Source organism: Morus notabilis, unplaced genomic scaffold, assembly GCF_000414095.1.
Source record: "Morus notabilis unplaced genomic scaffold, ASM41409v2 Scaffold946, whole genome shotgun sequence".
In the NCBI taxonomy this organism is placed as follows: domain Eukaryota; kingdom Viridiplantae; phylum Streptophyta; class Magnoliopsida; order Rosales; family Moraceae; genus Morus; species Morus notabilis.
In genome coordinates, this window is record NW_010359240.1 from 18,812 (window position 1) to 31,134 (window position 12,323).

At 31.4% G+C, this 12,323-nt stretch overlaps 2 protein-coding genes across 2 annotated transcripts; both read right to left on the reverse strand.

Annotated features, from left to right (window-relative positions):
* Window positions 1-788: 788 nt before the first annotated feature.
* Window positions 789-3,517, reverse strand: LOC21400776 (aspartic proteinase nepenthesin-2). Its single transcript, XM_024162834.1, has 2 exons — window positions 3,244-3,517; window positions 789-1,690 (listed from the first exon to the last, which is right to left on the reverse strand). Exons 1-2 carry the CDS (start codon window positions 3,515-3,517, stop codon window positions 789-791), a joined length of 1,176 nt encoding a protein of 391 aa, XP_024018602.1.
* Window positions 3,518-11,033: 7,516 nt separating this feature from the next.
* LOC112090769 lies at window positions 11,034-12,057 on the reverse strand. Its single transcript, XM_024162835.1, has 2 exons — window positions 11,881-12,057; window positions 11,034-11,782 (listed from the first exon to the last, which is right to left on the reverse strand). Exons 1-2 carry the CDS (start codon window positions 12,055-12,057, stop codon window positions 11,078-11,080), a joined length of 882 nt encoding a protein of 293 aa, XP_024018603.1. The 3' UTR covers window positions 11,034-11,077.
* Between the last annotated feature and the right edge of the window lie 266 nt (window positions 12,058-12,323).

The following is a 12,323-nucleotide window of genomic DNA, read 5'->3' on the forward strand; positions in this document are numbered from 1 at the left end:
GTTTTTCCTTCTTCCTTTGATTTGTGGCGATTCCAATTTTAAAGAGTACTATCACTCTTCTACTGTCCTCTTCGGCCAACCCATAGACAGGCAATGTGATGAAAAATTGCTTTAAGAGGAGGAAAGAGAAGAGATAAAGAGTGTTATCATTTGAGTAAAAAAAATTTATTCCTCTTTTACAACGAGCTGAGCAAGTTTTTTTGTTTCTTATAACCAGCTGATCAAGTTACTTTTTAATTATTTACTTTTTTAATTTTAGAATTCGATCGTTAAATTTAATCCAACGATCGCCATTTCTTTACGACACGCTGCTGGGAAAAAGCATCCCGACAGCATAAAAGGAATCAGAACCTGTGTATTATTGTTATTAATATCTTCTAATAAAGTGGCCCACAATATTCTTTGAGAAAATTACAAAAACCATATCCTTTTGGAACTCTACCCTTTTGCTTTGATAGACTACCTCTTTGATAATAATCTGTCAAATTATAGATAATAATTTGTCACATTTTAGACAATAATCTATTAAATTACGCCCGCCACTAGCGATCGGAGACTCACCGCCGGCGATCTCTGTCAAATTATCGATAATAATTTGTTAAATTACTTACTCTAAAAAGGTAAAATTTAATAAGCTAATGTTGAGACATAAAAATCCTTAATAGTACCATTTTAAGGAGTATTTGTCAAAAGTTCTCATATTCTTTCAATAAAAAAGCATTTAGAAATATCCATAAAACTAAACTTATCCTATCTTGGAATAAAAGATGATACATAATCCAGAAAAGTCATATGCATTTCTCATCAATGAAATGCAGTGAATCAATGTTACCATCATAAATAATCCTTTTATTCTGCTGATGCCAAGCTCCAAGTATTGATATTCTATTTCCCCCAAGCAACGCCACACAGAAATATCCATCAACATTGTTAAAATGGTTTGCATATTTGCCCTCAACAATGTAATCAGCCCCATCGAAATGGTACGTCATTGTAGCAAAATGACTGAAATCCCCAGGCTTTTCATAGCATAGTTCAAGCCTTTCGGGCACATTCTCCTTTCTCTTGAGGTTAAAAGAGTCATAATGCCTTTGAAACGCCCCAATTACTTCCTCATATGGATTTCTTCCGTTGGGCAAATCTTCATTGTTGACAAAAGTCAAAATTGACCCTGAGTCTATAAATATACCCCCACTACCATCTTGATTGGGCTTGAATGTATCCGAAGGGAACCCAATTCTGTTCCCACCAACACTTACGTCCAACAAATTAAGGTAAAAGTGGTAGATATTAATAGGAGTTTTAAGAAATTTAGTAGTTTGAAGATTACCAATTGGGCTTGGAATGGCGCCACCAAAAGTGAGCAAACTGGGCACGGCCCGCCCTTCGTCGTACGGCACAAGGCAATAAGAGAACCTACGTTGTATGGAGTGGGCCAGTTGGGACACAAGCGAGTCGGGAGACCAGCTCAGGCCCATGATCCCGGAAATTGGGGTGTCTTTGAACTCAAAATTCATGTTGTCGTTGGAGCAACCGAAGATTATGCCGTTAAAAGCTTGAACGACGCCAGCGTTCAACGCAAAATAGAAGGTCTCCAAAGAGGCCACACCTTTCGTGGGACCCGCGCCATGACCGTATTTGATGTCATAGACACATTCTTTATTGATGCATTGATATAGGGCTTGAGAACCTTGATAGGTGAAAGATTCAAAAAATTATTTTCAATGAATAAACGAATATAATATATATATATATATATATATATATCCGTGTGTGTGGATAATTAGGTGAACCTTAATAAATTGGTGTTTTTTTTTTTTTTTTTTTTTGGCGCACACAAGTCTAAACTGTAGTTCAGACACAATGAACATGCTTCATGCTATATATTAGTTTTTAGTGTACACAAAGAAGAAAAATAGTGTATATAATATTTAATAACAGCTTCTTAAAAAAAATTAGATCCTAATTAACTTTTGTAGAAAAAAAGGGGGTTATTATTACAGTATTAGTTAAATCCTTGAATCCCAAAAATTGTGACAGTTTAATGCCAAAAAGTAAAGGATTTGTTAAAAACAGTGCAGATATTATTTTGCACCTAATCAACTATTGTTATTAAATTTTAAGTTATCAAGTGTTTGGGGGTGCAATTATCTCTGTTAAATTTTAAAAATCCTTTGTTAATTTTAATGTTAAAGACTAAAACTGCCAAAAACAAATTAAAGTTGAAAGAACACAAACTATCAAAATAAAAAGTTTAGAAAATAAAGTGTCATAATGTCATTAGATCAAGAACCAACGATGCAACCGACTTAAAAAATAAAAAAAATAAAAGAAAAACCGACTACTAGATGCATGCTTCTTTTTCATATTAACTAAGTGAGATTTGTGAAGAGAATAGAAATAGAGTAAGTAACCACATATAAATGAGATAGATAATCTTGAAGTTTGTCCTTATATTTACATTATTAATCATAATTATAAATTATTTTTTTATTTTTTTATTTTTTTTATTTTTTTTATTTTTTATTTTTTTTATACTAAAGAGCCTCCATACTAAGTTTGTCCTTAGACTAGGCGGTTTTCTATTAGTAGTCTTGGTATTTTTGTTTGCTTGTCAAAAATTTTCAATCAAACTCATGGAGGCTAACTCAGACAATTAATACATGAAATAAATAAATAAAAAGAACTTTTATTGTATGATAAATGTCGTAGATAGATACAATGTTTTTGCTCTAGGGCAATAAATCTTAAAATTCATTGCCAAGAAACACTGGAGTGAGAATTCGTGATCACGTTCTGGAAATGTTCAAGAAATTTTAAGCATATTTGAAGGACCGTACACTTGTTGATTCAAAAAAAGGAGAATAACAAAGAAAATGGGAAAGTTGGGAACACTTTAATCATCCAAAACAATTTTGCCAAAAAGCTAATAATCATATTTATCATAAATAACTCTATATTGTATCATGACATGGTCCGTTATATGAGAAGAAAAATTAATCTCATTAAGTTGTTGTCTGACCATCGATCCCAGCTGGATGGCGATCTTGGCTTGACCAACGATCATAACCTAAAATTTGAGTTTAAAACATTTTGAAATATTTTCTTGTCTTCTCATATTTTTTTTAAAAATTATAACAATTAAAAAAACAATTAAGAATAATATTATTTAAAATTAAGTTTAATTAAGATATGAGACGTATTTCTTTTTTTTTAAAAAACTTTATATGAAGTTGGCCTTACCACGACAAAGGAAGTGATCACAAGGAAGCTTTCGGTAACTAGTAGAACGTCTGGAATCGTAGAGGGAAGTGGGCTGTGTATAACACCTTGTGCAAGGCATGCACTGCGTCCACACCAGGCCTGCGCCGGTGTCCATGAGGAGGAATTGCGTATCTCGTAGAGAGCCGATGACCGTCTCAACCACGTAATAGAAACCGCCGCGATATAAGGCCATGAACATCTTTCCGGCTTCTAATAATTCTAAACTCGATTTGGTGCCATTACTAATGCTCATGATTGTTGAAGAAGTTGTTGAGTATTTAAGATAGCGAGCTCTGGCTTTGCTGAAGTTGATAAGCCTTTCCACGCGTCGGATTTGAGTTAGGTTACCGGGGTATAAAGGCGATTCTGGGGAGTCTCTTGGGATGAGTTTTAGGCTAAACCCTAATGTTGGTTTTGAGGAACAAGAGAAGTGGAAATTATGTGTTTGGAAGATTGTTAATAATAGGGTTGTGTGAAGAACAAGAATATGTGTTTTTGATAGGCATTGGAATTGAGCCATTTTTTTTGTGTTGCAATTGCTTGGTTTTAGTGAGTAAATTTGAAAGTTTAGCCACACTTTTATAGTTTGATGCGTTGCTTGATATTAGACTTTAGTTTGTGAAGGTAAGCCACGCTTTTATGGAGGTTTTGCCCCCACTAAATTCATGAACGTCCACACTAAATTAAATTTATTTCTTTAATACATTTTTTTTACCCTAGCCTTTAGTACACTTTTTTAGTTTAATTAACAAAATTGAGATAAAATCTAATTTTAAATGCACCCCATGTGTTTATATTGTTGCGTGGAATGTATTTCTTACAAGTTATAAACGAATATAGGAGAGAACTTTGAGAACTTTCACTTATAAAATATATCAATTGCTTCATTATACTTATTGAATTCGCTTTTCTTATTTTATTGTATTCGCTTTCAAACTATTCTTCTATATATATTTGTAATAGTCCATTAAGGAAACTATTTGTATTTGCCCATAAATCAAATAAAATATAAATATTTTACTGATTATTAATGAAATGAGGAATTTTTTTTAATATTATTTTGTATGCGTGTGATGTTTTATAAATATAAAAAATCTCTAAATTATTTTAGATGTAACTTTAAAAATTATATATAAGTGTTATATACAGAGGATAATGTTTGAAGTAAAATAATATAAACTTGTTCGTAATTATAAATTAAAGTTGGGATGTTTAATTTAAAATTACTAGTGCAGTTTATTACATTCTGAATGAAACAATCTTATTCTAGATTATTAATAATGAGATTATTGAAATGAAAGCACTTTATGTAATATGATTACATAGGATCAGAACGTGATTAATTATGAATCTCTAATAAATTCTATTATGAAATCGAGCATTCAATATTAATTATCAATGATGGTCATATATGAATTAATCTTAATTCTGAGTAATTAATAGACTCATATTTATGATATTAGGTTATTTGACATATTGAGTAATGACACATATGAATAGTGTCAAAGTCTTGGTATATTAAGAGCATAATAAAATAAATAGCCGAGAATATTAATTTACAAGATTAAATCCATTCTTTCGTAATGAAGTAGATGTACGGTTCCCATAAGTGTTGATTCGAAGCTTGAATAATAATAGCACTCAAGTTTATGATTGGATCATAAAATATATTATTTATTAGAGGATCAATGGTACTTATGGATAAAGATATAATTAAAGAGGTCAACAAAAATTTCCTAGCTTTAATTATGAACCGTTTATAGAGGATTAATTTGTATGTAGTGACTATATCAATGGACAATACAAATCCCGTGAACATAATTGTTTTATAATTTTAAGAGTGCAATTCTAAATTTATAGTGGAGTAATTTGAAATTAATAATTTTGATATATTAATTAAGATGTAAATTAATTATCAAAAATATTGGAGCTTAAAATTATAATGCTCATAGTTCATCTCAACGGTTCTATAAGATTATTGTGAACTATATATGATATTGGATTATGATTATTAATTTAAAGTTGAGAATTTTAAATACACATATTAATTAATTTGATTAATTAATATGTTTATTTAAAATTAAAATTAATTTTAAATTGTAATGAATCTAATCACTATAAAAGAGAGAATTTTTTTTCTCACACCCATAAGCTCCCCGCGTTTTTCATTATGAGAAAAGTATTTATTTATATATTTTTTGGCCGAATGGAATTCAGTCGTGATGACAAACAAAAAAAAAAAGAAAAAAAGAAAAAGAAAAACGTGCAGAATCTTGTTCCTCATATTGAGGAACTTTTTCAAAAGGCTTTTGCTTTTTGTCGATCATATATATAGTTGGGTAAAGTCTCTATGATACTGATAGTGAATTAGAGCGGTATATATATATTTAAAAATATGTATATAAGTATTTAAATAAATTATAAGTATTTATTCATATTATTCACATTTTAAAAAAAAATATACATATTTTAAAAAAAAATATACATATTTTTAAAAATATATATATTTAAAAATAAATATACATATACTGTTTTAATTCAATACTAGATTAGAGACAATTCCTATATATTTATTCTCTTAACCAAAAAGCTGCACGTAAAAGAGAGAGAGTGGGTGAGAAAATCTCACTAAGTGTGGTAGTGGAAGGATATTTAATTTAAATTGTTTAAACTAAATAATTAAAAAAGTTTCTCTAATATCTCTTTATAAGTAATAGTACGTATTATTTGAGGATGAGATGCTAAAAATTAGAGAAAAAAACAATACAGAGAAAAGACTATGAGAAATATCACATACTTTTAAGAAAAATGAGTAATAGTCATAAGTGACCTTCTCATTCATCATTCTTATATATTGAGAAATCTATTAGAACGCCCACACGTACGAGTTCACGTTGATCTGGAGATACGTTAAAAAAGAGTCGTGGTGTTCTTAGAATTTAAAAGCTCAAGATGGTGTTGGAAGAGTTCAAGATTAACATCTTAATTGAACGACGGTAAAATTCTTTTCGTCTCTTTGATTTATTTGTAGTTAAATTAACATAAAACAATGACAACATTAAATTTTAATTTACGTGATTCGATGGATACCACACTTTTACACAATTTTTTTTTTTTAAAATCCGATTTGAGAAACTAACACTATTTCCTTGCTTTGCCAAAAAAAGACATAAATATAGAGATATAGATCTAGGTACAGGGAAATATATTTTGTGCCGACATAATACTTGGAATTCTTATAACTATCTTAATTAGTCTAGTGTTAATTTTTCAATATTATTTTTAAGGAGAAGTGTTTTAGTACTATTGATAACGCATAAATATAATTTGATATTTCGTTATCTTTTTATTTGTTAGCGGTAATTTCTTAATATTAACACATCAAAAGATGATTAAACTCTTTTGGGGTTATTTTTTTGGAGTGTAACTTGAGTGTAGTTTTTGAGTTGAATTTGAGTTATAACTTGAGTTGAAGTTAGAACTTGAATAAAGTTGAGTAAAATTGAATAAAGTTGAAACTTAAAAGAACGTGAACTTGAATAAAGTTAAAACTTGAGTTATCTTTTTTTAAATTTTTTAGACAAAAGAACATGCCCAAAGTTACTTTAGTTGATATCGAAAACTTAGGATAATCGATAGGCCCCTGATCACCATCATATTTATAAAATCATTCAACCGATAATCAATTCCTAATTCTTTCAAATGGACTATGTAGGCCCCACGTGGCTAATTATTTTCATTCTTAAAAGAAAAATCAGAACTTGTGGTTGCACACATGACCCTAATGGGTCATAATTCCACATCTTACTCCATAAAAAAATAGAAAGTTAAAATCTGAAAGGAAGTATAAAATTTAGATTCCGTATTACACGCATTAGTAAATAATTTATACTATGATAATTTACTTACACAACCACAAGCACAAGCTTTAACACCACCGTAGTGGCCCAGTTCAGGTTCCGGGTTCCGGGTTCCGCCCCCGAAGATACACCATGCATATCCTATCTAGAAAATATTCATTAAACCTTTAAAACAGTTCATTATGATTCCAATAGCTAAAATCAAGCTATTGTGTCAAAATATTTTTCTTTATCAATCATGTCCTTTCTTTAAAACATTTTGTACAGGTCAAAACTCTTAAAAACAGGCTATCAAAGAAAATAACAAGAAATGCTACCTCTTAAATACCAAACCTATTGCTAGTGTTGTGCTATCCTAGCCTCCGCTTCCTCAAAACCTTCAACCCGATTCTTCAACTAGCATTTACACAAAACAACATTTTAGGGTTCAATCCTCATTCCTAAAATGAATCAGTCTTAATCGTACATGTTGATTTCCTATTAGTGTGCCTTAATCAAATTCTAAGTTTCATAATCAATTCATGACTCAAATCATCATTCCAAAGATTTTGATCTCAAAACATAGATTAAAGATGCTAATCCATCTCCCTTAAGTTCCCAAATGAAGCTAATTTGGGTTCTCTTTGAAAATCAGGGTCAGAGTAGGGTTTTAAGATAAATTTGGTTCAAATCACATGTGCATCGGTCGACTGGTGACAGAGAATTGTTCTCCACTGGTAGACTGGTGGAGTTCTGTAGTTCGTGGAAAAATGGCCGAACTGCGAAGAAAAACTCTAAAACTTGCAAATATGAGTTCAATGTCGAGATATTTCAAGGGAAAACTACCAAATTCAGGTTCCAATTACTAAATCAAGTCTATAGAACCAAAGATCCCCAATTCTTATCAGGATTTTAACCAAAACTCTTCAAATCTGAACTCAAACTGAAAATAAGTTCTATCAAAGGAAAATTCAAGATTTCAAGAGAAGTTTTTCAGAAATCTTACCCCAAATCCTTCCCTTGAGGTTGAAAACTTCTTAAAGTTCCTCTTTGATTCAAGATTCTTGAGAAATGGTGACAAATTGTGAGAGAGAGAGAGAGAGAGTTATGGGAGGAAGGGGGAAAAGAAGAAAGGAAAAGGAAAATAAGAGGAAAAAGAAAAGGAAAGAAAAGAAAAAGAAAAGAAGTGGATAGACATCAAAAATATTTAGAAAAATAGATCAGAAAGTGTTTCCACATACCTCTAGGGTGAAAATATAAATATTGCAATTTTTAAATCCCTTGGACATATTTAAACTTACATATTAGAAACATTTAATGAACATAATTAATTAATTAAATCAAATTAGACACACTAATAAATTTTAATTATCTTAATTAATCATGTTTAATTCCTGGAGGTGTTACTGAATATTTAGGGGTTGTTTAGGATGTTATTCCAGTGTCCTAAATGAGAGAAAACTAAAGGATTAAACTCCTTATAAGTTAGTCACCTAGCATGAGGTCTACACTGATAAAAGTTGTAAAACCGGAACCGGGACCATTTTACAAATTAACAAATTGTAAGTGTAATGAGAGTTTAGATCTATGTGAAAATGCTTTTTAAACCCAAATAATATTCTTTGAGTGAGTAAAGGACTTAGATTAGAGTCCGAAACCCGGTAAGCCCATATAGGGGTAAAAGTGTCTATTTTTATTGCCATTAAGGGTAAAAAGGTAATTCAACCATCCCCACCATATTTCTACAAATTAGATCTATTTAATAGTTTATTTTAAGATTTAATTTAAGTTAGAGAGTTTGGGTCCAAGCGGAATTGGATTTGAACCTCTACTGTAAGGCCTCAAAGATTGGGCCCAAGGCCCAATACCAATTTTAGAAAGGCCACAAGTTAAAGAAAGTATTTAGCGACTCTAGTGTCAGCTTAACAAGATAAACGGTTCCATAGAATCCACATCTAGGATGAAGTAAATTAATTTATTTACTTTATAAATTAATTAATTAATTAATTAAGAAAATGTTTTTTCTTAAAAGAAAAGAAAAAAAAAAGAAACTATTTGAATTCATTTTTCTAAATAATTATTAAGCTAGGATTTACTTGATTATTTTGAGCAATTAATTGTTATTTTAAGGAAATGATTTATTTGAGTTTTAATTAATTAATTATTCAATTACAATTAATTAGTAACAAATTGAAATAATTGATTCTTAAGGTGTAAGTTATTAATAAATGATCAATCATAATTAGATAATAATTTAAGTATTTCTCATGAAATTTTTACTTAATTATATTTAATTAATAATTATTAAAGATAATTTATATTTTAAGAACATCAATTATTAATTAATTAAGTAAAATTAAATAATAATTAATCACCATTGTATAATTTTTTCTTTAATATTTTACTAAAATCTATGATTAATTAATTAATTAATTAATCAACTAATTAATTAAATTGTTAAAAGGTATATATTTAGAGGTTAGATTTATTTAAGCTAGATAAAAGGAATTAAGCATCCTTAAATAGCTGGTCTATAAGAGTCAATCTAAGACCCTATTCTAATGACGAGAGTACTGTGAATCAGGATAAATAATTCGCTAATGGTAGGCGAGGCAAGTGTGATTGTGAAATGATTGCACGCGAAACAGGTGAGTACAAACCTCACCTACAGCATGAATGTGTTTTTAAAAGATATATTTGAAAAATTGCCTTTTTGTATTGTGCAAATTTTCTCTAGTATGAATGATGGGTATGATGTAATTTATGCCCCTTTAAAGGAGTTATAATGTTATTCTTTTGTGACATGAATGATAAGTGTAATATGATGTTGCCTCTTAAAAGTATTTGCAATGATATACTCTTGTGACATGATCATAATCGCATGTTCACCTAAATAAGAGGCTAAGGTAATAAAGACAAGTTAAGTGTTGTACCGCCCTCCGGCCCATGAGGATGAGAGATTTTCCTCTGGCTCATGGGGATGGAAGGTTTGATAAGGATAATTTATGACCTTGGGTGTAGTTGGACGAAATGGTTGGGTCGCTCACCCACTCCCCATTGGTCACGCACAATGGGACGAGCACAGGGCCCTAAAGTAATAAAATACATTTCCATAATTAAGCATAAAAGGCCATGCATATTATATGATGTTTATCTATGCAAATGTTTTGTAAGGATATTTGTATTCACTGGGCTTTAGCTCATTAAGTTCATGTTGTAAATAAATTGGGTTATTACCCGCAGCTCAAATACTATTGATGGGTTGGCTAGCAGAAATAGGGAGATGGAGGCAAGGGTATTGGATACCACCACGTAAATAATTTTCACACTAAGATAATAAGTTTATTTCAAAGTTTTAAGTTAAGTCATTTATTCAAATAATAAATATCTTATAAAAAAAAAGATGCGGATACGTTTTAACAAGTTTGAGTTTCTTTTATTAAAACTAGAATAAAATTTATTGAGCGAATAACCTCAAGTTTTATACTTATGGAGTTTTCTCCTATAAAGACTATAATTGTAATTTTAAATGATTATTTATTTCTAACATATCAATATACTAGATAGTTATATCTATATATATATATGAAATTCACTTTTAAAGTTAGTCACTTAAATGAATAAATAATTTCTAATACGTAGTTTGTTCAGTTACGGTTTTATACAAAGAAGTAAAGCATGTTTCAATTTAATCCTCTAAAAAAAAAATCGTTTTCCTCAATTTGCTTTGATGTTCAAGTTTATTTACCCACATCATGGGTGGACTTTTAAAGTTTATAACGAAAGAAATTTTATGCAAAAAGAATATTAAAAAAAACCCAAAATTTTGATAACAAAGAGCTTGATCATAGTCAAGTAAATATTTTAATGTAAGATAAACATGTTTAAGTTAGCTAACTAGCAATCTGAAAACTTGAGTCGTTACCGGGGGGCTAGTTGAATTGATTTGGTGCCTAGCCAAATGGATTTGGTGCCTAGCCAAATGGATTTGGAGGCTGGTTGTAGGGGTTCGGCACTTGGTTGTAAGGATTAGGTGGATCGTAAATAAACGGCGTTTTTGGCACAACGACAAAGTCATTCAAGAAGGCCCGCCTCACGCCATCATCAACTTTGCCCCAAGCCGAACGCCAAGTATCAGAATGCATAATTTTGTCGAAAGCATGGACTTGCATTCGAGGGCCAATTCCCATTTCCTTCAGCGAAGTCAAGATGATTTCGGCTTCACTTCGACCGTCGACAGTGTTGTTACTCGGCTGGCTCTCTTTGTTGGAACGGATATCTTCTCTCAAATCATCTCTCATGTCTCTAACCATTTCAAGAAGCTCTTCACACGAACTGTCATTCAAATTCCTTGACCTCGACTGTTTCTTTCGGTTCACACGTGACGTGGAGGCAACATTTGTCACATTTCGCTGACAAAAACGTTTGACGCGGTTGCCAAGGTCATTACGATCCTCGTCATCATCACTTGTTTGGTACGGGGCATTTTGGTTAGGTTGTTGCTGTGCATCCCTAGCAGCAACGTCTTCATAGGTGACACCATCCACTCCCTCTTGCCCCACGGTAGGGTAATATGCACCTAAACCAGAAGCCCCAACGCAAGTAGGGAAAACGGTGGCCAAATACAACTCATTCAACTTCCATCCTTGAGTGAACAATGTTCGGGCTTCACGGTTTCTCTAGTAACACATGAAAATTGTTACTTGATTAGACTTCAAAAAATTTTAACTTGTGAACTATTTGGAAAATACAGAACTAATGAAAACAATCATATTACCTTACACAGATCGCTCCGCAGCTCCTCTGAACATGTGAAAGTTTTAGTGACAGGATCCCAACCTACTCCAGTATGGTTTTGTAACATCTTGTACGCAGTGTAAACCTTCCCCAGCTGGTGGCATTTTTCCCTAATTCGGTCACCATCAGGAACATATCCATCAAAGAATTTGGCCATTTCAACTCCCCATTGATTATAGTCATGCGATTCTGGATGCCGACCATGATTTTGGTCATGATATTCGTACAATCTCTCAAGGAGAAAATCCTCCGCAGCGGGGTTCCAATGCAGTGGCCTCTCATCTCGGTTTCTTCGTGGCATCTAAACACGCATACGACACCCAAGAACAGGACAATGCATGCAGGAACACAAGTTACCATTGACAAACACGATTGAAAAACAATACTAACTTTCAGGTTTGCAAAAGCTACAAGATTTGTCAT